We start from the raw sequence: 26,316 nt of genomic DNA, 5'->3' as shown, positions 1-26,316 counted from the left end.
GAAACTGCATTAGCTTACCCCACACCTGCTGCCTCAGGCCATATACTCAAGTCCTGTATTACACTCTTCAGCTGACAATACCTTATTACAGTGTTTTCACTTGTCCTACAATTGGGAGATTTAGTGTACATATGCACATTCAGTTTTATCCTGTTCATTTTTAGTTTTACTGTCCTGCTTTCCCTGAAAGAACATATGTAGTGTTCGTTCCTCTACACCTTGCAATATTTTTAGGCCTGTACCAAGACAGCACTCAGAGGCGTACAAAGAGAAAACTTTTCCTGTACCAAAGATATCACAATCTAATTTTCTTTTTAAAACAAAGAAACAGGCAGGCAGACAGACGCATAGTTTTTCCACTCTATAATTGTTTTTGTTCTTATATGTCTGGTATTCTCAGTAGTACTTTGAATTTAGTCCAGTGGGATAACAGGAAGGCTTAGAAAATAATGCATGGCTAGTTTCAGATAAATAGTCTTACTACGATATCTCATCCAGTACTATGTACTAAAAAATGTGTCTTCCCTGCTGTGGCTTTTAGCAAGTAGGATTATTTCTGCCTACAATAAATTCCACGTGACCATACTCTCTATTGATACATATTTGAATGATACATTTTGCCATTGACAGTAGTGTATTAATTTAATCTAAACCATAAAAGTTTGTTAACATAAATGTCACAGATTTTACTGTCTTTTGAGGAGGCCACTAGGAGGCCCCCAGAAAGTAAAAACAGAGATAGACCCTCTGCCTTTAGCCCTGCAATAGGGAGTGAGGTCTTGGGAAAGGTCAGAGGTCAGAAATTCACAGCTTCTACATTCTGAATTTCAACCAAAAAGCCCTATACCATATTTCAAATGCAATCACTTCAGCTGGCATATTTCCATCAGCAAAGATCTCCATCTTTGTCATTAACAAGTCATCATGTAAGAAATGTTTACGCACCTGAAAGCTGCTTGCAAAATGGAAAATTCGAGCTTAAATAGTTGCAGGAATCTAGGGAATAAAAAAGAATGCATTTAACAAGACAACTGTAAAGTAAATAGGAAAATCTGTTACTAATTGTAGTTTCTTCTACCCAGAGTCTTTAATCCAGTAATGACTTAAGTCATACATCCTTGTCTTTGAGTAACCTTCAGAATTTTTACTATATATAAACAGTAGTAAATCATGCATCAAATGAAAACTCACCTGCTGCAAATAAAATGATAGCTGCAAGCAGAGAGTTCTTCATCTTCTCTGAAAAAAAGCATAATGATTACCATCAGCGTTACACTATCTATAGTCTATTCTTTACACTTCCTTTTCTAACTTCCTTTTCAATCCACTAGCTGTACTTGCATTGGTTGAATACAAACAACCTGCTTGTTAATGTGCTGGACTTTTGAGCTTCTGTTTATTAAATATATTTACAAAATCCTAACATCATGTTTATGAAAAGTAGAAACTTTCACCCTTGCTGTTTGCAAGAAGTAACAACATGATTCTTAAATGTGTATAAGATGTCAGCAGTGTAAACTTCAAGCATCTTTTAAATTCTAGGCTAAATATCAATGTGAATTAGAAATACTGATATCAAAAGTAAGGCAAAGTTTGTGACTTACTCTAACATGAATGTTTGGATACTGCAGAAATATTAGTAGTAGCAGACCCTGCCTGTTTTCTCTTTCTGCATTCTTTCCCAATCAAAATAACATCAGCACTGCAAAGATGCTGTATCTTTATTGTTAGTAGCAACACTGGGGGCTTTACTGTAGACAAAAATCACACATCAGGTGTGACTACAAGTTCCATGTCTATGAAGTCTGATTGCAGAACATTTAAAATAACTCTGGGCACAGAAGCCATTAGAACTAGCATAGCAGTTGCTGCTAACACAGTAAAGGGAAATTTTCAGAAAATTTCAGTACTCTAGGGAAATTTCCCCTCTGTGTTTAGACAGCTGCAAGCAGAGACTGGATTCAGACCTACCTGGTGATAGGCAAATTTTTAAATTATCTTGGCAAACATAATGTATTTCATGTTGAATATTAAATAGAAAAAAAAATTATATATAAATATCTGTTCAAAATGAATCATTTGTTTAAAAAGAAAAGTATGGGCATGGTTCTGAGCCTGCTGTACAGTGGTAGTGTGTGACTAATTGCACCAGCAATATCTTATCAGATTTTCTGAAGGGCACATTCATGAAATACAAATGAGCATTCAATTCTACTGGGTGTTAAAGGGAGTTTCCTAGTAATGAGATTGTATGGGCTTGGGAGCATGTTCCAAAATGATGAAGGGAGGTAGGCAGACGTGCATGCAAAGTTAAAATCCCTCTTACCTGAGAAATCCAAATATCTGCCTTGACAGCACTTCTCACCAAGAACAGAAAGAGGATAGTGGTAATTCATTAGTAGTAAGGAAAAACTGACAAAGAGGTATCACAGGTCATAGATGAGAGAGATTTTGATAGTGTTTGCAGAGTTCGAGTCTCAGAGTAAAATAAAAGTGCCCAGACAGCCAAGGAGACCCATGGCATCCTGCCTTGTATCAAAAATAGTGTAGCCAGCAGAGTCAGGGGTATACTGAAGAGAAGGAAAGCCAAAAAGGCAAGACCGTGTAATGATTGCTGGAGCTCTAGGTCTCAGTATGAATGTTACTTCCATGTAAAGAAAAAAAAAAAAAACAACTGTAAGAAGTACAGAGAACACACTGCCAATCAAAACAAAGGACAGAATTTTATAAACCAGAGTTTGCCATAGGAGTAAGAACCTGTTTTTAATTAGAGCTCAGGTATACAGTTGCCATAGTAACCTTTTAATGTTTAACAGGAACTGAGCTATTATTTCTGAAATAATAGCTTTTTCAAGTGTTTAGTATGTTAGTTCTTTTTCTTGCATGGATTTCAGTCAGAATTGTATATGCCTTAAATGTTTCTGTTATTCAGATCAGGTTAAATTATGCCATCTTCAGTGATAAAATCACAGTAAGTGTTAGAAGAGAGCACCATCTCTTCGCTTCTTCTGTTAATTAAATGGTTGCTCAGTCTTATGCCTTACTATAGATGTGGTTAAGCATTTCTCTCAATGTTTTTCTTTATTTGCTGATTTAAATTCTGCAGTAAAAGACAATGCAGGCTATCCACCTCCTCACTATGCAATATTAAGTTCTTCCACTGAGCCTAGACTGCATCAAGTAAATTAATAGTAAAAACAAATGAATCTTCCCAACTTCACCTGCTAGCTGTTACACTTCAAAGGAAAAAGAAGCTCCAAAGATGCACAAGCAGGGTGATGAATATCTTGCCAGCCCCTTTGTCCTGCTTTATACCTGTGGAACACATCAAAAGGAGAATGAGGCAGACTGTGAGCTTCAGAGTACATTTTTCAAGCAGACCTTGTGCCCCTGAATGCTAACAAAACAGAAGGGATCTGTAATCTTGTGTACTCAGAGTCCTAAATACATTCTAAGGCAGTTTGGGTTATGTGGAACAGGCAAGCTCATTAAAACACATGCAGAGTCTGGTAGGCAACTGAAGCAGAATGTAGACTGAAAATACATTGCACCAGCAAAGGAATATCTCACGTGTATTTGAAGTCTTACCTTTTCAGGAGTGCAGGCAGTTGAGGTCTTCATTTTCTTGAGTTGTGTGTATTTTTGCTTCAATTGGCTTTCTGTTTATCTAATGGGGAAAAAAAAAAAAAAAAAAAAAAAAAAAAAGTCTATATTGAATACAGTTGATTTGTGCATCAAAGTCAATATCATAAAAAATTCAAACTCGATTTTGTCCTATTATTACTACGTGCTGAAGTCCTGAATCATTCTTCTATGCACCTAAAAAAGATCTACACTCACAAGTTATTTCTTACATAACTGCTTCCAATAAGCAGATGTGCAAGTCTGCAAAAGATTTGAAAGATTATTGCAGACTACTTTTTGCCAGCGAACATCAATGTCTGAATTCAAAAAACATTTCTGATACGGCCTTTGAAAAAAATCCCACTCAGCCCTTGGCCACACCCCCTGGGGGAAACTCACTGTGACACACTCTGTTTCATCCTTTCAAGTTCAAGTTACTTTGTGAAATAGCTTATCAATCAAAGAGCTTTATGTTATCTTCATGAAAATAACACGTTAGCTGAACAGAGACCTTAAAAGAGATCTTTCCAGGAGGTTTAAAAACCCTGAAAAATAGATGCAGCATAAGTAAACAGGACAGCTAATGTGGATTCAGGGAGAGCCAGCAATTTTTATATTTAAGTGAAGATTCCTTGGAAGAAAGAAAAAGAAGAAAACTAAATTGATTTTATTCAGACCAAATGTGAACTAAATTCTACTCATACAGAGTAGCTCTATGGTGTCACCACTGTGATGCCATATCTCCTTAAATACAAATGCAGAGTTTTGTCCGGTGTGTAAGAAGGAATATTTATAAGAATTGAGGCAACACAATAGATGAGACAAGCATTTGTAATCTACATCACAGCTAGTGCTGCAGTTTTGTTTCCTGATAAATTGCAAGAAATCTTCCATGCCATATTTCAGACCTGTGATAAGAAAACAGCATTCAGTAGGCACAAGCTGGCCAAGTTGTGTACAGAGGAAATGCCTTAAGTATTTTGATTTGAATTATAAACAAGACCTTTCTAGACCACTTCTGATCACCTTTGTTCTTCTTTGGTTGGGATAGAACTAATTTTCTTCACAGCAGTTCATATAGTCCTGTGTTTTGGACTTGTGATGAAAATAGTGCTGACAACTCTCTGATGTTTCAGTTATTGCAGTACAGTGCTGCACTGAGCCAGGGACACCTCAGCTTCTTGTGCTGTCCTGCTGTTGGGGGATCTGGGGCTGCACAATTGCTGGAAGGGGGCATGACCAGAACAGCTGACCTAAAGTGGCCAAAGGAATGTTCAGTACTTTGTGGTGTTGTGCTGAAGAGTAACAGTGGGGGAACTGGCTGAGAGACCTACTGTTGCTTGGAGGCTGACTGGGCATCAGTGGGTTATTGGTGAGCAATTGTGCTGTGTCATGTGCTATGCTTCTGTTATTGTTTTGTTTATTTTGTTTTGTTTGTTCTTTAATTTTCTTTGGTGATACAAAAATAATTCACAAAATGTTTTTTTGTTATTTTTTTTGTACAGAACAGAAAGTCAAGGAGGGATTAAGTTTTCCAAACTGATGAAATAATGTCATGGTTTTTATTTTTCTCCATATCCATGACTAAAACTATTACGCAGGAGGTGCAATTGGTTGGACTTACCTTGACAACATGAGGGCTTTTAATATGGGACTAACCACCATGCTTTAGAACATCCTAGCATGGACTATTTTGTATCTCCTTATCTAGATTACTCTGCTTCATATCATTGCTAATTCAGAAAAATCACTCGAGCAAAGATTGGTGTATAGTTAGTCACATCTCATTTAAGCCTCTTAAACATAAATATTGAGCATCAGATTGTGGCCCCTTGTGAATGAAAGAGTTCTGACCACAAGGTCTACAGACTTGTGGAATTCTTGGCTTTCTCCTAATGCAGTGTGAATTCTGACAATATATCTTTTCTTCTAGCTTAGTTTTGCTGCCTTTAACACAGGAGTGCCAGAGGGGTTGTGATTCCCTAAATTTAATGCCCTACTATCATAGGTAACCAGTTCTTGCAATCTCTGTCATGAACTGAAATCATTCCATCTTAAAAATTATTATGTTTTTTGGTCCTCGCCACTCATAACAGAGGTTGTTCCTAAATTTAGAAATGTCTGGTAAGATTTCCTTCTAGCTTCTAGCCTTATATTTATTCCTGTCTGAATTACAGTTGTGCACTTTTCAGTGAACTCACTTTAAACATTTTCTTTCCTACCTCACTCTATTAGCCTGTATTTTCCTAGGTTCAACAACAACTAGATTCCAGGCCTATTATTATGTGAAAAGTACTTCATTTTCCTGATTATCTCATTAGTTTGTCTCTGTGTATTCTGACTCTCTGTTATTTTTCTGCTTATGAAATAGCAGAAAATAGAAGTAGCAGAAAGGGAAGAATAAAGTTCTCTTAGGCTGTTGCTGGCTTTGTCCCTATTCTGTCTGCCTTTTGCCAGGGGAGTTATCGCAGTGAAGCCTGCTGATCGCATTTCTGAGTTGACGAGGTGTGGATAAGTGATAGGTCACAGAATGTGACAGGTTTTCTGAATGTTCAGACATCCCAGCGCAGTGAGGAGGCTTTGTTTAATGCTGAAGCACATACGGTGCACTTCATAGCACTTTAACAAAGGTGCAGACATGGCTATGATGCTTATAAAATCGTAGAATCATAGAATCATAAAAACATAGAATCGTAGAATCATAGAGTGGCTTGGGTCAGGAGATCATCCAGTTCCAACCCATTTCCATGCACACGGTTGCTGCACACCAACTCAGGCTGCCCAGGGCCCAACCAACCCAGTTGTCTTCGATGCCTCCAGGGTGGGCATCCACAGCTCCTCTGGGCAGCTTGTGCCAGTGCCTCACTGCCCTCTGAAAGTAGGTCTGTTCTGGTTTTTAAAAAATAATAAGCATAATAATGATACAAATCAAGTGATGTCTTTGATAAAAAAAACAAACACTTCCAGCAAAGCTACCCAGTTTCTTTTTCCTTACAGTACAGTATTATCAAAAAGCCCTCTGCAGACTTTACTTTCCCATTTTGAAGAATTCAGATCCTGCTTAGCTCTCTCCTGTTAGAGAATATTACTTTTCTGCAGAGGGCTATGAAGACGGCAGAGGGTCTAGAGCGGAAAACAGAAGGAGCAGCTGAGGCCCCTGGGTGTGCTGAGCACAGAGCAGAGGAGCTGAGGGGAGGCCTGATGGCGGCTGCAGCTCCTGACAGGGAGCGGAGGGCAGCGCTGAGCTCTGCTCTGTGTGACAGCGACAGGGCCCGAGGGAACGGCATGGAGCTGTGCCAGGGGAGGGCAGCTGGGGGCTGGGGACAGGGGCTGCACCAGAGGGCGGTGGGCATGGAATGGGCTGCACAGGGAGTGCCGGAGTTCAAGGAGTGTTTGTACTGCGTTCTCAGACATGGGGTTTGAACTGGTACTGCTGTACTGGTGGTACTGCTTGGAGCCAGGGGCTGGACTTGATGATCCCTAAGGGTCTCTTCCAACTTGGGATATTCTAAGATTCTTGGAAAATTTTCATGGCAGCATGAAGCGATGGAACTCTGCATAAATATCATAATTGCAAGCTCCTTTTTTTTTTTTTTTTTTTTTTTTTTTTTTTTTTTTAATATATGCAGAGGGGAAAGCTGAGTAAAACAGGAGTAGTATTAAGAAATGCTGAAGAGTAAGCCTGAACTGTAGAGAAGATAAGAAACCTTGAAATGGAGGAAGTTTGGATCTAATCCATTTATGTAATACTTTTTTTAGTGGTCTGTTTTCTCTTCAAAAACAGGTTCTTGGTAAAAAACAATATATAGTCAATATGTAGACTCCGGTGCTCAGCTGGATATGATAAATATGTAAAGGCAGACATTTGAGGTAACAGAAAGTGCCACTGCAAGATCCAAGAGGTGAACTGACCTGCTTGTGGTTCTCTTGTTAGGGTCTTCCAGTTCCTTATGAATGCTCTGAAGAAACTTGATATACATGGATGTGTGGATAACATATGTATTTTTTTACTGTAAAATAATGCAATAATAGATATATATATATATACACAAACTAAAAAGAGATTCCACTCTGGATTAACACAGCTTGCAGTGGTTCAGGGCCATTGACAGTCATACTGAAGATACAGTTGTTTGAGAGACTTGCACTTACTATGTGGTTATAAGAGGATGTGAATGAAATCTGATATCTCTGTATACCACCCTGTTTTTCACAGAGACAGGGGCTGGAGGAACAGGAGAGCCTGCCTGATAGCTGAGGAAAGCAGTCTCTGACAGAGTGTCTCATCATCTGAGCATCCTTCTGGTACCCTACCTCACCCAGTGCTGGAGCTTATTCTCTGGTGTGAGTGAAACAGATTGACTCTGAAAGGATGGAAGCTGAGGTGGTTTTCAAAAGCAATGTTTCTTTGTTTCTGAAAGAGGGAAGCTATGGCCTGCTTGCTTGGCCCCACTTTCTGTGAGCATCACTTCAGCCTTAAGAGAGTTTGGAGACCTAAGTCCATGCTCAGCCATTAATTCAGCTTTCTAGAAGTGAAACAAATTGAAGAAGCTTTCTCTTGCAGGAGGAAACAGCACTGTAACAGAGAACAACTTTTTTTTTTCATTTGTCCCTTCTGCCTTGGGTTCTGAAGTGAAGTTAGGAAACTTCTGAGTCACCAGCTCCACTCCTACTGAAATTGTTGACTTTTAGACTGCTTGTAAATTTATAAGGCTCCAACTTAAACTTGATTGTTTCTTATTCACATTACTCCTTACAGAAGGCTATACCATAACTGTTTGTCTCTGAGACACAGTTGGAAAAAAGCCTGAGTTTCTGGTTTGTTTTTCATTTTTATAATGATTTAGGGGAAAAATTATAAAGAAATATAATGATTCACCTTTCTTTTCGATATTCATTACAAGGGAATTTGATCTTGGAAGACACAGCTATGTTTATCTTTTGAATGATTATGGCAGTAGCCTTCCATAACATGTTTAATAACAACTCAGAGCCTTGCAAGACACAAAAAAGACTTTTTATAACATAAAAGAGATTTTGACATGAACGTTTAATTGCATATCTCAATAAAGAGGGTCTGGATTTCTTTAATTTTATTATACATTGCAAGTGACATCACAAAAGCATAATGCAACAAGCACTGACAATTCAAGAATTTTATGAAATGGTCTTTAGCAATTTTTCTTCTTAATCTGTAACATGGACATGACATGAAAAGTCTGACATATCTAACATTTCATACTGACTCTCAATCACTCTGTTTTCTGTTTTCTTCAGTTCCTCCTGATCTTTCTTGAGTGGTTACCAAAGTACCTAGAATTTTCCACTGAGTAAGCAACTATTGGTTTTCAAATCAAGTATGATTCAAACAATGTCCACAGTCCTGTGTAAGGCAAGATGAATGGAATAGAATATCATCAGCTGGGTCCAAGCCATGCTACAAGAACCACACATACTAGTTGTACAGCTGGGGTTCCTGTTCTCAAGCTGAAGCTGGAATCAGCAGTCTCTGTGAGTCCTTCTGCAGATAGCAGAAAATCTCATTCCTCTGTCTCCTCCATAAATTTTCCATATAAAACATGAATTTAAGTTAGGTGAAGATCTCTTAAACATGTTACTGTTTCACTGAGACACAAATCCAGTAAAATAATTTTACTTAACTGAGTTTCTGAGTCATGAAGAGTAAGAAGAAAATAACATACACATCACAGATCTGAAACTTTGATAAGTTTCTGAGTAGTGTTGTGTAGGCTTTGTACATCTTTATATAATCACGTTCTCACTCATGGTACTGGATAAGTTTTGCACAAGAAAAGAAGCAGTTAATGGAGGGAAAAGTCCAAGAAAGGTCACATTTATTTACGCTACTTTATTACAACATATATAAGGGAAAGGGGTTTTTTCATTAAAAGTAATTCAAAAAGTGAAAATTATAATGCAGACTAGAAGCAATTAATTTGTGTCCTCTGCTTGTTAATCTGCTCACCTCAAGGAAGTTTATCTTCAGAGATCAAAAGACAAAAGTCACACTCAGAAATACATTCTCTCATGTCACATTGCATGCTTTAAATAGCAGAATTTAAAGCTGACACTTGTTTCAAAATACCTTTTTAAGGTCTCCATGGAGATAGTGTTGTCTTTGCAAAAGTGTTTTTGTGGGGTAGGAGCAAAAATTCACAACAGCTTGAAACTTCCAAATTGTACCAAGAAACTTTTCTTTTTCTAAATTAAATTAAGACAACAGGGCAAAATCTGCCAGGCCATTTCTAAATTACTGACAAACCAGAACACTGCTGTTTGAAAATATCTTTTCAGAGTACTGGACAATGAAGTTGCATGATTTTAACTAATGCTAATAAGTGTCAGCATTTCCCACTGTACTGGGAATCAAAAGCTTTGAGAATAATCAGGTTAGATTTAACACCATATGCTGATGAGAACTTATCTGCAAAAGACTTGTTTGTGTAACCCCTACACTCCAATAATGCTAACAGTCATGGACAAGCTAAGTAGGTTAAGTTTCTTGAAGGTAGATTTTGAGTTTTTTAGTTTTTAGTTTTTTTTTTTTTTTTTTTAATAGGAAGAAAAAGCAATTAAAATTCCCTATTTGTGACAACTATTTGAAAATCATTTCTTGAAAGAGAATAAAATAAAATCTCCAGTACAGTGGAGCTTTATTATCCTGGCACTCTAAAAGGTAACAGTCAAGAACCAGAGACAAACATGTTCTGGAATACAGTGCTTATGCGGAGACCAGCAGGGTGTCCTCTCATCAGCTTTCAGATACTGTCAGTTTCTGAGCTCCTGTCCTTTGGTCTCTTATAGAAGGAAGGTTCATCAAAGGTGGTGTAGTTTTGCAAAATGTCATTAATATTTAATATTTTTTTCTGAGAAAAAAATGCTGCCAAAAAACTTCCTCATCCATTTCTATGTCTAGGTCTACTCATGGTACATTTTGTATAACAATAATGAAATAAGTGATATAATTGAACTGCTCAGTGATATAATTCACTGCAAGTGAATTAGCTGATTTCCCAAACATGTTGATATCAAAGTGTTACTAACAGCAAAAAATGGAAAATCAGTGTGGAGCTTTAAATAGCTAACAAAACTTAGCTGGAGTTCTGCTGACAACAAAGTTTTAAAATTTTACTACAACCAAATAAAAAAGTGACAGTGTCATTTTCAAATTTGGCTCCCTAAAGCCAGTCCTAGTCAGGCACATGCATCCATGGTTTTAACTGGCTTCTGAAAACTAGCTCCTGAAAACCAGCCCTGTTCTAGAGGTAAAGGAAATAAAGGCCTTCATGAAGGCCAAAGTAGAAAATATAGGCTCAGCTCCCTGTGGCTGCAAGAATTTGTCATGTAAAAGGCTTCAGATTTTTGAAAGTCAGTGCTCTGCCACTGCTGAGATGCCAAAGGCATCTCAGGAAGGGGCATGCTATCCAGCTGCAGGATGGGTGTGTCCTACAGCCCTTCATCCAACACTGAGCAAAACCCGTGGCTTCCTCCCCCGAGACTTAACGGCAGCCTCTGTTTTAGGGTTTGGTGTTAGCACTGACCCTGCTGCTGGCCCTTGGCCCAGCCGGGCTCTCAAATCGTGCTGCCCTGCCGGCTCCTGACACCGCCGGTGGGGGTGGATTTTGCATTTATTACTTCACAGTGACACCTGCTGGAAAAGACCCCTTCCTTAGGCAGGTAAGGTGTAGTTTTAAAATGAATTAAACATAAATTGGACACCGGCAGAAGATTATGTCAGGTTGGGAAAAGGGCATAGAAAATTCAAGTAAGCTAAATCAGAAAAACATTGTAAGCGTTATGAGAGCCACTAGATCCCCATAAACACCCTGTTGTGTACTCCTTAAGACGTGAAGCAATTGTCAGCACTTCCATGCCAAAAGTCCTGCCTCAGCCAGGTCTCGTCCCCTCCCCAAAGCTGTGCATCGCGTATTTCTCTACCGTGATTTCTGAGGGCACTGAAATCTGTTCCCAGACATCTGGGTTTGATACGCATAGATTTTTCTCCCGTTCCTGAGTACTTCTCATACGCGAGAATAGGCCACTAGGTGTCACTAAATGCCACTAAATCCATTCTGGTCCCAAGACCTACTGGAAAATGCTGATACCAGCAGTGAATATGCACGCTGTTAATCTCTGGCTTTTTGCACTGGCCAACGTGCGATGTTGTTTCAGCAAGTTTGTTTGAAGAAATATCTCTGGCTTCCAAGTAGTACACATAAATATTCACCTTTCACTTTAATTTTAACAGAAAAAAAATTATAGTACAGCGTGGTTGAAATAGCCGTGGCCAGTAGAAGTTGTTAAATGACACATGTTAGCATTTGAGAAGAGCTGCTCTGTCCTCGGGACTAATGGCGCACGAGCACTGCATGCATACTTGTGCAGTGTTTGTTCAGTGAGGCTGCACTCAATAGAACTCTCTGTCATTCTCTGTAGATGAAGCAAAAGCTGCCCTAACCATATTTGTTTTCAGAATATTTTTGCACTTGAACATTCAGCCCATAGATGAGTTAGGACTGAAGCTGATAAATGAGCCTCAGCCTAAGTTTTGTGCAACCCCTCTAGTTTGTAGAGGGGCCACCTCTTTCTACAAAGTTTGTGTCCGAGGTTTGCTCATCTTTTTGGGAGGTATGGATGTTCACAGAGAGGAAGGTTAGGGATACATTGGCCAAACTGTTTTGAGAAGTGGCAGACAGGCCAAGGGTTGTGCCACCAAGTACTTCTGTACCACAACAGGGACTGAGTCTCAGGATATGTGTCTGTCTCTGTCTTTACAGAAGTCTGTGCCGAAGCTATTGATGTGATGCTAGCTCTGACTGCTGACCCAAGGTGTAACCCTGTAAGACACCATTTCCTCAAGCTAGCAGAGACAAGGACCTCCTGGGGAAACCCACGAAGATAATTGTATTTCTGTAGTTAACTATTTGACACTAAAAGAGATGGAAATATATGTTGAAAAGTAAACCAAATGCTGAATAATCATTGCTTCTACTGAGGGAGCAATAGTTCTGTAGAACAAAAAGTAATGCTTGTGACCTATTAGTTAGGACCTTTCCATAATACGTGCAGGAAGACTGAAGTTAGACTGCCTGTTCAATTTTTGCTCTTGTCACATAATAGCAATATCATTCAAGTTTTTCCTTTGGTATGTGTACTCTCCTTTTCATAGGTTTATGTATATATACATGTTTTTATATATATTTTACAGTTTAACCTCTCTACTTCTGAAAAAAATACTACTCTAGCCCTTCAGATTTTAGAATTAAAGGGAATGATAGAAGAAACAAGCCTCTCATTGCTCTGATTGTTTTTCCCATTGGACTTTCCTTCCCTCAGACCAGTTGTCACTCCTCTGATGCACAGAGGAGTAAAATTCTCTCTGGCACAGTTTTTTTTTCCACATAGAAAATGAGTATGACCTTATCTTATGTACCTCACAGAATGTTTTAAGGTATAATACATGCATGTTTTCAGAGTGTACTGAAGATGAAAAGCAATATATGATAAATATAAATCTACTTTGATCATAAAGGGTGCATTACTATTTTTCCTCATCTCTCTAGAAAGCAATAATGCCATCCTCTTCTAAACATCCCCCAAAATATATGTATAAAACAGGAATAGAAATAATTATAAGATAAAAAGGATAAATAATTATAAATAAACAAATACAGAAATAATTTATTTTAAGATGACAATTGGAATCTCTCTGCCTTGGCTCTTTTGATCTCCTTGATGCTCATTAAATTGGGATGGCAGACCCTGCTTCCATCTTTGAGAAAGAAACTAGAGTGCTGCTTAAGCACTAGCTAAAGTTTCAAAGGTAATGAGGCTTGGGACCTACGGACTGGAAAGTATAGATTGATTTGCATGCTTTTTCACCTCCCCTGCTGCTTATTTGTATTGTTCTTGCATTTCCAGCCAGCTCAGAAATTCTCATCAGATTTGTTAATATTTGCACAGCGCCCATAAGCATTACTGATACTCTTCAGGTAGGCAGGGAGGAAAAGCACTGCCCCACTGAGCCTCCATGACTGGAGTTGTGACATTCACTTTTATCTGCTGCCTATCCTGGAGGAGCATTACATATTTTCCATAGCAACTGTGTCTGCTGAATTCACAAAAATAGGTTGTAAGTTTAAAGCCTATAACTGAAAGATTTAAAAAAGGGGGGTGGGAAGAATAAAAAGCCTTTTCCTTGGTTCAGTCTTTTAAGGATATATACATTCTCTGTGTATTTTTCTCTATGTAATCTGTTGTGTTTTATTATACCTTATTTGCCTTGGTTTGCTGGTTTTGATGTTATGGCTTCCTTTTCTTTATGTTCCTTTGCTAGTTAGAGTTGAAATACGCCACAAAAAATGAGTTCGTGTTCAGAGTGGTACAGAACTGTCTCAGAACAACAGCTCACAGGCTGCTGCCTGTCTTTGCCCATCTGGCCCTGTGTGGTGTGCTAGCTAGCTGTGTAGGGCAGTGTAACACACAGGCACAGAGGTGAGGGAGTCCCTCTACACCTAAAATGGGTTCTCATGACAGGGAAAGCTTGCAAAATTGAATCTTGTATTGTAGTCTAGATGTCCTGTCCTGATGCCTTAACAATGAAAGCACACTATTGGAATTGGTGTGAGGGGGAAGAATTTCAAGTCTCTTACATAAAATAAAATAGACAAGTTAATTCCAAACCCAGAAACAGCCTACCCTGTGACCAAGCATGCTATATATATGCTCTGTAATGTGTTCTTCCCTTGTTCTGACGTGTAATGGTTCTCTCTTTTTTTACTGGTTCAATCAAGTACAGCACACTGAAGTGTTATGAATGATACTTGTGAAGTGTTTCTAAGATAAGCTGTGAAAGCACATGTCCATCTGCTAGTGGCTCTGCGTTCATGACATCTTCAAGGCACAGTGTGAGAACTTGCTCTTGCAGATGCTCACTGCTTTGCTCTCTGAAATGATGATGGTGCACAGCTCTGACGCATGGCAAGAATTTCTGAAATCTGCAAGCTAAAATATGCTATCAGCATGCTGATTTGTTATTTTGGTATGTTAGACAAATCAATAAATGTGACAATGGTGATAAATCCAGTGATTTTTTTTTCTTTCTGCGTCTGACCTTACTCATACTGATGAAAGTCTTTGAAGACGTTTTAAAGGCAACGGGAGTTATAGCAAGACAGAAAACAAAGTTTGCTTCTAGACAGCAATACTAGCATGGAAGCTTTTTTAGTGTAACCTACATCATCTCTTTGTACATAAGCCCCTGCTGAGGCTGAATCCTAACTGGGACAAAAGCATAGCACAAGGAAGCTGATAGTGCTTAAATATGCAGTATTTCTCCCTCTTTCCTGCCTGGTTTAAGGAGTGAACAGTGAGCATATCACGTTCCCAGTAAACAATACTTTTCTAATGCAAACAAAGTTTCTTTGCAAACTATGAAGGAGCTGCTGAGTGTATGTTGCTATTGACATTTTTTTTTTTTTAAACAAAATGGAAAAACATAGAAAATACTTCTTTGATTTGGACTCCTGTAGGCTCATTAAAAGTTGTTTGTGAAACTAAAGCACCTCCTGTTACCTATTAAGCCAAATCTCTATGAAACTATGAAACCAAAGGCATAGCTATAGAACATATAATCAGCTGTTAAAATAGAAAAAGTAAATCACGTGTGGAGAAAAACATACTGCAGTACGAAGAGACAAATCAGCAGCTTCGAAGAGAGAAGCAAAACAGCATCCCCTCTACTTTGAAAAAATGCCTGTGCAGAGTGGTCTGAGATTTGAACAGATTTACAACTTTCCTTTTCATATCAAAACTGCTATGTTTTGACGCAAAGATTAAAAATTGTATCTGGATAATGGCTAGGAGAATTTAACAATGAAATGTGACCATATCCTACCCTCCTCGGCGCTGGCTGCTGCTAGAGAAGAGCATGGGATTTGCTGAATGACATTGTGGGATGTCAGCTGGTTTTGTCTTCCCTATCAGCCCCCTCAGCCAGGGCAATCAGAAGCCTGTTTGAACAGGGGAGAAAGGAATATCAAAAGGCAGATTGGAATTGGTGTTAAAATGAATAGTCTGAAATCTCAAAGTGAGATTACTGGGGTAATGATAACATAGTCATCCTACAAAAAAGGCTGTTATTTTAAGAAATGGAATTTCACTAGGAAAAAAAAAAAGAGAGAATAAAGAGATCAGTGCTACTGAAACTGTAACTGTGAGATGAAAGATAAATCTTTAATATGAAGCACTTCTTTACCTAATGAAATGAAATTGGGAAATACATTTATACTGCAGATTTTTTTCTTTACCCAAGCCATAATGTTCTGAAGTAAACAGAATCACAGTTTTGTGTTTTCCCCAGAATCTGAGATGAAGAAACCAAAGGGACTTTTTTGGTAATAATGTTAAATAAGATAACTTTGGTTTTATCTTAGCAGAATAACAAGACATAAGAAGTATGTATTGTAAGCAAGTAATGTGGTGAATTTACCATTTTTGCTATTTGGTTACATATTTGTACTTCTTTTTGGGGTGATTCCCCTGTGTTTTCGTGCAAAGAATAAGTGACTCTGTAGGGAGAGCAAAGGAATAAGCACAGGAGGTGTGACCTTGTCTAATGTAATGGCTCTGAGGCTTCTTGGACACTGTGAAGATGACTGGGGTGTAAGGACGTGTATGGAAAAGTAAGGAATCCATCTGCATTACTCCTCCTCCACAGTGTTTGTACCATGCTGTTTCACAGCCAGAAGTAATGAGCCAATAAGATCATGATTTTGTATAGGTCTCTGTAACTTGTTTACAGGATAAGTGTGCTTCTACTTGTTTTCAACACGATTTTTTTTTTTAATGGATGACTAATTTTGAAAGAACCTTAGTCCAGAAATTTTGTGTTCATGTTATTATTGTTCTCCATCATATCTGAAAAATCATGGCTGTATGGTGGAATCCTCATTGACTGGAAAAAAGGAAGCATTACTCCCATTTTTAAGAAAGTGAGAAAGGAAGACCTAGGGACCTACAGGCCGGTGAGCCTCTCCTCTCTGCCTGGGAAGATCACTGAGCAGATCCTCTGGTTACCATGCTAAGGCACGTATGAGACAAAGAGGTGATTCAAGACAGCCAGCATGACTTCACCAACAGCAGATCGTGCCTGATCAATCTGGTGGCCTTCTATGATGGAGTGATGGCATAGGTAGATGGGGAAAGGTTTTGCATGTCATCTACCTGGACTTCTGCTAGGTCTTTGACATGGTCCCTCACCACATCTTTCTCTCTAAATTGGAGAGAGATGGATTTGAAAGATGGACTGTTCAGTGGATTAAGAACTGGTTGGCTGATTGCAAAAAAAGGTTGTGATCAATGGTTCTATGTTTGGGTAGAGCTGGTCACAAGTCCCCCAAGGGTTGATCTTGAAATTGGTACTCTTCAACATATTCATCAGTGACACAGATGATGGCATCAAGTGCACCTCAGCAAGTTTGCAGATGACACCAAGCTGAGCGGTGCAGTCGATACATTGGAGGGAAGGAAAGCCATCCAGAGGGATCTGGACAGGCTGAAGAAGTGGGCCCATGTGAAGGTGGGCACTTAGGCCCGGGCAATCCCAGGTATTTATACAAACTGGAGGAAGATCTCCTTGGGAGCACCCCTGCGGAGAAGGATTTGGGGGTCCTGGTAGAAAGGAAGCTGGACATGAGCCAGCAGTGTATGCTTGCATCCCAGAAGCCCAACTTTGTTCTGGGCTGCATTAAAAAAGGGGTGGCCAGCAGGGAGAGGGAGGTGATTGTCCCCCTCTACTCGGCTCTTGTGAGGCCCCATCTGGAGCACTGCGTCCAGGCCTGGGGCCGCCAGTACGGGAAGGACGTGGAGCTCTTGGAGCGGGTCCAGAGGAGGGCCACTAAAAGGATCAGAGGGCTGGAGCACCTCTCCTATGAGGAAAGACTGAGGGAACTGGGCTTGTTTAGCTTGGAGAAGAGAAGGATCCAGGGAGACCTCATTGTGGCCTTCCACTACTTGAAGGGCGTGTTTAAACAGGAGGGGGAACAATGGTTTACATGGGTTGATAGTGATAGCACAAAGGCAAATGGTTTTAAACTAAGACAGAGGAGATTTATGTTGGATATTAGGAGGAAGTTTTTCACCCAGAGGGTGGTGACGCACTGGAACAGGTTGCCCAAGGAGGTTGTGGATGCCCCATCCCTGGAGGCATTCAAGGCCAGGTTGGATGTGGCTCTGGGCAGCCTGGTCTGGTGATTGGCAACAATGCACATAGCAGGGGTTTGAAACTAGATGATCTTTGAGGTCCTTTTCAACCCAGGCCATTCTACGATTCTGTGAAAACTTGGGGCTACTTTTGAATATCCAGTGTTGAGTTGAACTCCAGTGAATATCTTTATTCCAGGAGGAGAGCTGACCATTGATTATGCCTACTAATAGGCGTGACATCATCATACACTGCTTGGGAATTTGTGTGTGTAAGTGATAGGCTTGTTTATAAAAAGGCTTTTTTATAAAAAGAAAAAAATATGCGATGTTTTGTAAGGAACTGCTAGTCCATATACTACAGATTGACTGTGTGGTTTTTAAAAGGGAAAGGGACTTGTTTCTTTGTTTCATATGACATGTGAACATGTTAGGTGGCATCCAGCAGTAGTCTTCATGCACTGCAGTAAATCAGCTTCCAGGGCTCGTGCATTGCTCAAGCAGGCAGCAGAAGTTTTCTCCCTGTGCCAGTCTGTGTATCACTTGTGATCCAGGCCCCAGCATGCAGCCTCTTTGTAGCAGCACCAAAGGAATGCATTTATCCAACGGATTCTTTGCTTGTCCAGGCGCTGTCACAGGGTTGTTAAAGTATTCTTTCTCCAGTGGAAATCAGAGCCTTTTTTGTGTGTGTTATAAGTAGTTTCTGTAACTGAAATAAAAAAAGATGAATGTTTTCCTCCTTTTGAAGTTGCCCTCAGAGCAAAATGCCACCTCCCACTGCTATGTCATTAATACAGGTGATTGCACAAACACAGCACTGATGAGCCTGTATGTGCAGGAAGCACATCCCTGTAACCAGATGAGCTGCCTCAGACAAATCTGTTTCTCTTTCTTTGTATGACCTTTTCCCTGTTTGCATTCTCTATCAGCACTGATATCTTTTGTAGATCACAAATTATTTTCCTGTTCCACAGCATACATCTCTGCCGTGGCTGTAGCTCTCCCTTCCCAGCAAGAGACACATCCACCTGAAAATTTATCCCATCAGACTCCTACACTCCCACAGTGCACAAATTCACAAATTCCAGAGCTGGGTAAGAGATGGGCAAGATCCTAATTGATCCTGAAAAAGGAAATCCGTGTATGCCCTATCTCAAGTCTCTCTACCTCCTCATGCTTCAGATGCTGCTTTTCTTTCTTCTCCTGCACATCTTTTGCCCTCAGCCTCTTCTGAGCAGTGCAGTGCTGTGGGGCTGGCAGTGTGATGTCTGAATGCCTGAGAAAGAGCTGAAGGTCTGCCTCACTCAAGAGATCGACTAGAGGCAGGAAAAAATTCTCTGTCTTTTACATTTGGTAGTTGAGGAAAAGTAAATGGAAGGACATCTGTTACAAAAACACCATCACTAATTGCATGCTCTGTGATTAGGTGCTTTAAGAACCCAGGAATCCACGTGGACCTGTGCACTCTAAAGGCTTTGCCAACACAGATACCTGCCCTGCCCTTCCTGCCTTGAAGCAGAGGGGTGGCAGCCTGAGTGATATTGATCTGGTTTTCTCTGTGTCCCTGTGCTTGTGACACTCTCACTTAGGTAGATTGAATACTGGGGGCTTGCAGCCATGAAACCTCTGTTTTCATTATCTTACTGCATGTGAATTATTGCAGAGAACCCAGTGCTATTTGTACCACGTTACATATATGCATGGCAACAAGAACTCAAATCTTGGCAAATACAGACGTAAAGACAAACATGGTATGAACGAGTAAAGAAGCCTTTTTACAGTTCTGTTCAGTGTACAGTATTACTGTACAAAATTCACATGACGAGAAACCCTGTGATGTCAGAACCTTGCCAGACGATTTGAATGGATAAGCTTTTCTTGTTGCTGCCAGTGAGTCCAGTAGTCATAAGCAAATGGGCTGCAAACCCAGCTTGGTGATGTAACCAAGATATCAATTGCTTGAAAAAAACAAGAGATGGTATGCAATCAGTAGACTTTCAGAAAGATGCAGCTAATTTGCATTACTGTTACTGAATGAATATTAGTCTTGCCCTCTTCGTGTAGTACTAAATCAACAGCTTGCTCAGAAATAATAGCTGAGACAGGGAATGAGTAAGTCCCCTGTGTGCACTGGGTGTTGGTTACCTGAGCGATACTCAGCCTAACACATATCTCTAAGGAACATTTTGCCTTCTGCTGAAGACAAAAAAATTAATCCTATTAATCGTTTGGGGGCATAGTTTTTTTGCCTAACATTCGTCCAGTCAAAGAAGTATGATTAAAAGCCAAGTTTATTAATTTATTCAGATTAATCTGATTAAGAACTTGCTGTCTAACTGCTCTGTATTCTGTAAAGACCACAATTAATCTTTGCAGTACAAACACTCCTAGGGCATTACTTTCCTTTGAGAAAATTCAGCTGTAAGATTGACAAACTTTGAAGTGTCATCTAAATAAATAAATGATATTAGACCTTACTGGCTTTCTGCATGAAAATTTGAAAATATACCATTGGTCTGCTGTGCCTGTTTTATGTTCCTTTCATGGGATACTTGGCAACAAAGCAAAACAATTTATAATAAGGAACCTGTAAAATATAAGTACAGTGACACATATTAGAAAAGTATCATAAAGTATGTAGCGGTAGGCATCAGTCACTAATTCTTAATTGATAACTAGGAAAATAATTCAAGTTTTTTTAAAGTTTTAATAAAGCTGTAGTCTAACCATACTGAAATTTTGATTAAATAAATTACACAAGCAACTATAGTAGAAAGTGCAGGTGCTGGAACTGCTCAAAGTGTAATATCACACCTGCCACCTTGGAGAAGCAGCAGCCCTTTCAGGGGGTCACAGTTCTGCAGCTCTGATCTCAAGGTGCCCACTCACCAGTGAGATTTCCTAGGTGAACCAGTGTAAGCACCAGAGCTTGCTCCCACTGCTGTGCCTACACTGCCTTTGGAGGTGGCATGAGTAGAAATGAGAGGGCTGGCCACAAATCAGGGACACATGAGCTGGTGCTCTGGTCCTTCTGAAGGCAACAGAATTTCAATGCCTGTTCAAAGTATTTCTTAGAATAAGAATGGAGTTCTGCCATTAAAGTTCAATACTGAATTACTAAAAGGGGCTTCTGTAAGTGAACTATCTAATACAAATGCAAGTTGAGCCAGCCTTGACAGAAAAACTTGCATGGATTTTACTAGCAGTCCGAAGTTGAGCTCTGTGCAACCACAGATTTTAGTACCTGAAGCAGATGCAGTCACTGCTTTAACTGCAGAAGAACAGATAGGTGGGAAGACAGAGTAAGTGGTATGTACAACTATATCGAAAAATTCCTGTCTACCTCTGCTAAATGAATCCAGAACACTTCTAAATGATGACCACAAACATACATCTCAAAAGATAAAAACATCAGTATATTCATAATGACTCCATAATATTTTCTCTTGAAATTAGGCTATATCTACCACTAGGGAGAAGGAAGAGAGGCCACTAGGTGAGTGACCTGTGAGAGTGATGGTGAGCAAGATTAAATTAAACCTATCAATGTGTCTCCTGCTGCTCAGGGGCTAGTTGGGCATCATTCATTGGCTGGTTAGCAATTGCCTGTGTATCATTTGTTACATGCATATATTTGTCATAACTATTATTCTTTTTTTTTTCCTTCTTCCTTTTCTCTATCTTAATAAATAGTTTTATCTCAATCTATGAGTTTTCCTTTTTTGTTTTTTTCCTGATTCTCTACCCCATCCCACTGGGAAAGGCTGGGAGTGTGTGGTGCTCAGCCACCTTCCAAATTAAACCACAGCACTATGCTTTGGCACTTCCAGTAATTTAGTGACACTCAAAGGAGCCTCAAGCCCTTCTGTTCTTTGCTACCAATATTACTTTAACTCTTAAAAAATGGTGATTCTGTTTATCAAATTTGCAAGTGTAAGTAGTATTTGTTTTGTCTTTAATTCATGTGCACAAGGCATAATCCTTTTTATATTCTTTCCCTTGAATAGATTTCCCTGAGTGATCCTGTGGAGCAGAGATTACTCCTTAGTAGACCTCTCCTTCTCCTCCATTGCCATGAATAAATTGAGGGGAATGTCTGGAATACACTGCTGATTATCAATGAAGGAAGGGAGTCTTATTGGCAAATCTAATTCTGAAAGCTATGTCTTCTAAGAGCAGAATATTCAACAGGATGGATTTTTACATAAATAATGTGTTGAATTCATTACATATATTCTTTCAGAGAGCCATAGGGGATTTCGCACTTAGAATCACAATGCACGTTATAAGATACTGAGAGCTGCCATATGTTAGAATTTCTGTTTGGAAGAGCTTCAGTGTGAGCGGGTGCAGACTCTGTATTTATTATTATGTGCTAGATTTGAGGTGCAAAAATAAGATCTTACAATCCTGCAGCTATTCTGGATAGCTTGTTATGTTAGTTAATTCTGAAAATGGATCAAAACAGGAAATCTCATCCCAAGGAGACAGAAAGAAAAAAAAAAAACTCATAACCATTGTACCAAGCAGTTAGGTATTCATATATTTTCAAGGACACATTTTGTAAAAAGGCATTTATTACTTGTTTGTTTTCAACAAAAGAGTAGGCATGTTACTCCCAGATCTATTTAAAAAATAGCTTTTCATTACAAATGTTATCCTTGTGCACATGTGTGAATGAACATCCCCTTGTTTTCATCCCCTTGTGATCTTTACTTTTTACAAAAGTGGTAATAAGGTAGTGACTGCTTCTGTTCTCAATCACTATCTGTGCAGCCCTCCTGATGATAGGGTCTAGTCCTTGACTTGGGCTCCTCTGTGCGTCTCGTATACTAGTAATTTCCAGTGTGAAATTGAAGCAGCAATTGCCACTTCAGTGCAGCAGCTTCAGGTCTGTGTTGCTTTTTCAAAGCCACTGACTGTAGTTTTACACTTACTTTCCCAATAGCTGATTTCTTGCCAAGTCTTGATACAGCTGTGTTTTCCATGACTGAACAAGGATAATAAGGTGCTTGCAATGGTATTCACTATGTCTGATGTATACAAATGCCCTCTAAAAAAGACCATTCACCTGTTAGTTGGCTATCTGACCCTGTTCTGCAAAGTGAAAAATAGCCTATGGCTCCAGCCTTCTGATCAAAAGCCCATTTTTATGTTTGAAACACCTGGGAAACAAATGCACAAAGTGCTCATGAGCTGTGGTGGGTTTGTGTGACAGCATTTCTGTGAACAATGATTTGTGAATTTGTATTCAAATCCTCATGATCCTATGAGTTTTGAACATAACATCCCCCACTCCAAACTCTCCCCCCTCCACCCCCTGCCCCCCCCCAAAAAAAAAAAAGAAAAGAAGTCTATGTAATGTGGACTATTATGGGTTAGGAAGCAGAAGGATGTTATCTCCACACGAAGATTATGGCACCATATACAACCAACAAAGATGACATACTATCTTTTTAACTCTATGGGATTTTAATTCGATAATGGCTGACACAAGGTGGTTGGGAAGGACTTAGTACATCTTCTACTAAATCTGTCTTCTGTATTTTTAATGTCATGGATTGTCTGTGGCAAGAAGTAGGGGTGACTAAGAGATTACAAGATTAATAAGCAAATGTACAGTGAATACATTTTATCATATTTGATGTATAAAACATTATGACAGCCCTGAAAATGTTACAATCCCCAGAGAGTCTGTGTACACTGAAACACAAAATATGGCAGGACTGTATCTCAGAAGAGTCCGTAGGAGGAGAAAAGGACTCTGCTAGCCACAGCTGTATTTTGCAGGTCTACCCAGAAAAGCACACAGTTGAAAGAAGCTGAATTTCAGAGAGCAAGGGAAGGAAGAAGAGTGGGCTATCAGAGTTGCATTTGGTAAGAGAGCTTCATGTTTCTAAGACATGTTGCTGCGTCCTTCATCAGTACTGAGTGATAAAAAGTCTTTGGGACTGCATTTTCTGTTGAGCTAGAAAAAGTCTAGGGGTTGATCTTGTCAGGTGCCAGGACAAGGGGGAGATCTCAGTAAACAGGCATCCTGTTGGCAATGCAGACATCTCATGACTGTTGGAAGCTCTGTCACAGTAAGTCAAAACTTAGCACTTAATACCAAGCACCAAGTTCTTCTACAGAGTTCTCAGTCTTCAGTAAAGCATGAGCATGCATAAGATTGCACAACTGCTTAGAGGAACTAAAATCCTGTAATTTAGCAAGACGGGGTTGTAGGATTAAACCACTGCATATCCACCCTGCACAAAACTGGGCAGGTTGCATACAGCCGATGCAAGATCTGTAATTATTTTTGTGTCTGCATTACAGCATAGACATACCTGAGACAGCTTTAAACTAATGAGCTCAGGAAGTGCTGATGATATTACTGATCATTCAAACGCTTCCCTGATTTCATAGGTGGGTTTTATGTCATTCACTGAGCTCTTTGCTACAAGAAACTGAATTATTTGCTATAAAACTGATTTAGATAAGACTGCACTTTGTGGTACTTATTGTGGTGCAGACTTGTTTAAAACAACACTGCTTAAGTAACCTTTTAAAACTGTGAAATCCTCTCACTCCAGGTTTGCATGGCAAAGAAGCATCAATTCATTTATCTGCTCTCAGAGCAACACTTCAGCTCTCCTGAACAGGTGCACGCTTTGTATCACTTTGTTATACGGTTTTGTGCTTAATAAGAATGCCTTGTTTGAAGTAGCTCTTCATCATCCTGACCAAACAGCTCAGCAGGAAAGGGCAGAACACGGTGTGCTTGTGGATAACCAGCAGTGGCAGCCAAGTGGTGGGAAGACAGAAGCAATTCCGAAAATCTTCTCAGAGCCGTGGCAATGGTCAGTGCTGTCAGAGGCCTTCTGGATGATCAACTCCTGTGGTTACAGTGCCCTAAATCTTCTCGTACCCCACATAGTCCTGTCACTCCTTTAACATTGCTGTTCCTCATGCCTTTGGGAGCTACACTTCTCCTTGGATCACTACTACCACAGGTGTTCTGTAGCAAAAGCTGTATCTTTGAAGCTGGGGTTGCACTGATTTTTAGAGTAGAGTGGTCAGTGACTTTGCAGGAGTCTCACGTGCTGTTTTGCACAGCCACACTGCTAAAAGCACCCCAAATCAGGCGATCAGCGGGGTGCAGAGCACAGAGGGGAGCATGTCAGTAAATGATACTGTGCTGCAAAAGGGTCCTGCTCAAAGGGAGGGGGATAGCCTGAGCACCCTGCAGAGACATCCCAGCCAGCACAGGAAGAGAAGGAAGTTCCAGCCACAGAGACAGGACCGAGTGCAATTTTTTGCTGTATAAGTTCAGCCCATCTCTGCTCTGACTCCTTTTCTGTAGTATGTATATATCAGTATAAAAAGAGCTACAAAATTAACGAAATTCTTTAGCCATTGTTACAGAGGCAAGTAGATAATCATGCTTTAAAAGAGCTAAGGGTTCTGAAATGTTTCCATTGACTGATTTGAGCCATTTATCTCTTGAAATCTCAGCATTAGGGAAGGCTGACTGCACTCTCAAAGCTGTAAGGTATCTCTTCTGTTGCTCTCCCTGCTTTCTGAAGCTGAATGCAAAACACATAATGTGTATCTCTGTGTCAAGGTATAGAGATCTGATTGCATTTCATTTTTAATCCCTCTGGTACCATCATTCTGTACTTTGCATGGAACGTGCCAAATACAGTGGTTCAGAGTAACCTGGGAAGAGATGGTTGAAAAATGCAGCCAATGGCCACAAGATTTCATGGCACAGAGAGAAATTCAGTGAAGAAATTCCTACAACAAATGTGTTGTGTCAAGGAAGGTTGGTGACATTCAGGCAGAGAGAAATTCCTCTGCTGTATTTGGATGAGGACAATTCAGATCCTGCCCTTGTTCCTTCCTTGTTTTGTAAGATGATGGATGACACTGTGCAGAGCTGCTGTGTCTGTTTTCACGGGTCTCTGGCATATAAATTTGTTGGTTCTTTTAACAGTTCTTCATCTGGTAAAATCTAATTAAACACCTAATGTAAGAAATTTTGTTATGTTTAAATGTGACCTATCTTCTATTGGGCCTAGGTCTCTTCCATGTTATTATAAGCATGCTGGAAGCATTGATGGCAAAATTCAAAGTTCATTGTGTTGTAGTTTAAACAGAAAGGGGACCATATCAAAGGACTGATTATTGTGTTCACTGTTACTGGCATGGGCCAGGGTGCCTGTGCCCTGTCCCTGAACAAGTTCTGAGTACTTTGTTCTGGCAGTGCTTTTTAGAAACTTGCATCCCATGACTCTTGTTCCCCCAAGGCTGAATACAAAGCATGTAACAAAGGCCAGGTCCTCTGTCAGGGAGCAAAGGGCCAAAATCTTTGTTCTTGAAAGACACTTTGACTGCCTACCATGACCAGACAGGTGACATCTGGTCAGGGTAACTCCACAACCAATAATCAGTCCAATTAAAAACAAACAGAATGTGGACAAAGGT

The 26,316-nt window shown here is 39.8% G+C and overlaps 1 protein-coding gene and 1 long non-coding RNA gene across 2 annotated transcripts in view; one reads left to right on the top strand and one right to left on the bottom strand.

The window, feature by feature from the left end:
- Nucleotides 1–3,668, bottom strand: part of LOC149913072 (interleukin-6 receptor subunit beta-like) — a 32,781-nt gene extending 29,113 nt beyond the window's left edge. The window contains exons 1-4 of the mRNA XM_090131187.1: nucleotides 3,589–3,668; nucleotides 3,222–3,315; nucleotides 1,192–1,239; nucleotides 946–996 (exon numbers count right to left, since the gene is read on the bottom strand). Of these exons, the coding sequence (XP_089987313.1) occupies nucleotides 946–996; nucleotides 1,192–1,234 (94 nt within the window). The 5' untranslated portion in view covers nucleotides 1,235–1,239; nucleotides 3,222–3,315; nucleotides 3,589–3,668. The remainder of the gene's footprint in view (nucleotides 1–945; nucleotides 997–1,191; nucleotides 1,240–3,221; nucleotides 3,316–3,588) is intronic.
- A 6,592-nt stretch (nucleotides 3,669–10,260) lies between these two features.
- On the top strand, nucleotides 10,261–14,715 carry LOC149913071 (uncharacterized). Its single transcript, XR_016461553.1, has 3 exons — nucleotides 10,261–10,467; nucleotides 11,167–11,322; nucleotides 12,423–14,715. It is a non-coding gene; the product is annotated as an uncharacterized LOC149913071 (long non-coding RNA).
- Nucleotides 14,716–26,316: the final 11,601 nt, after the last annotated feature.

This window comes from Phasianus colchicus, chromosome Z, assembly GCF_987193195.1.
Source record: "Phasianus colchicus chromosome Z, bPhaCol1.hap1.1, whole genome shotgun sequence".
NCBI classification, from domain to species: domain Eukaryota; kingdom Metazoa; phylum Chordata; class Aves; order Galliformes; family Phasianidae; genus Phasianus; species Phasianus colchicus.
This window is presented reverse-complemented; position numbering and strand designations above follow the sequence as displayed.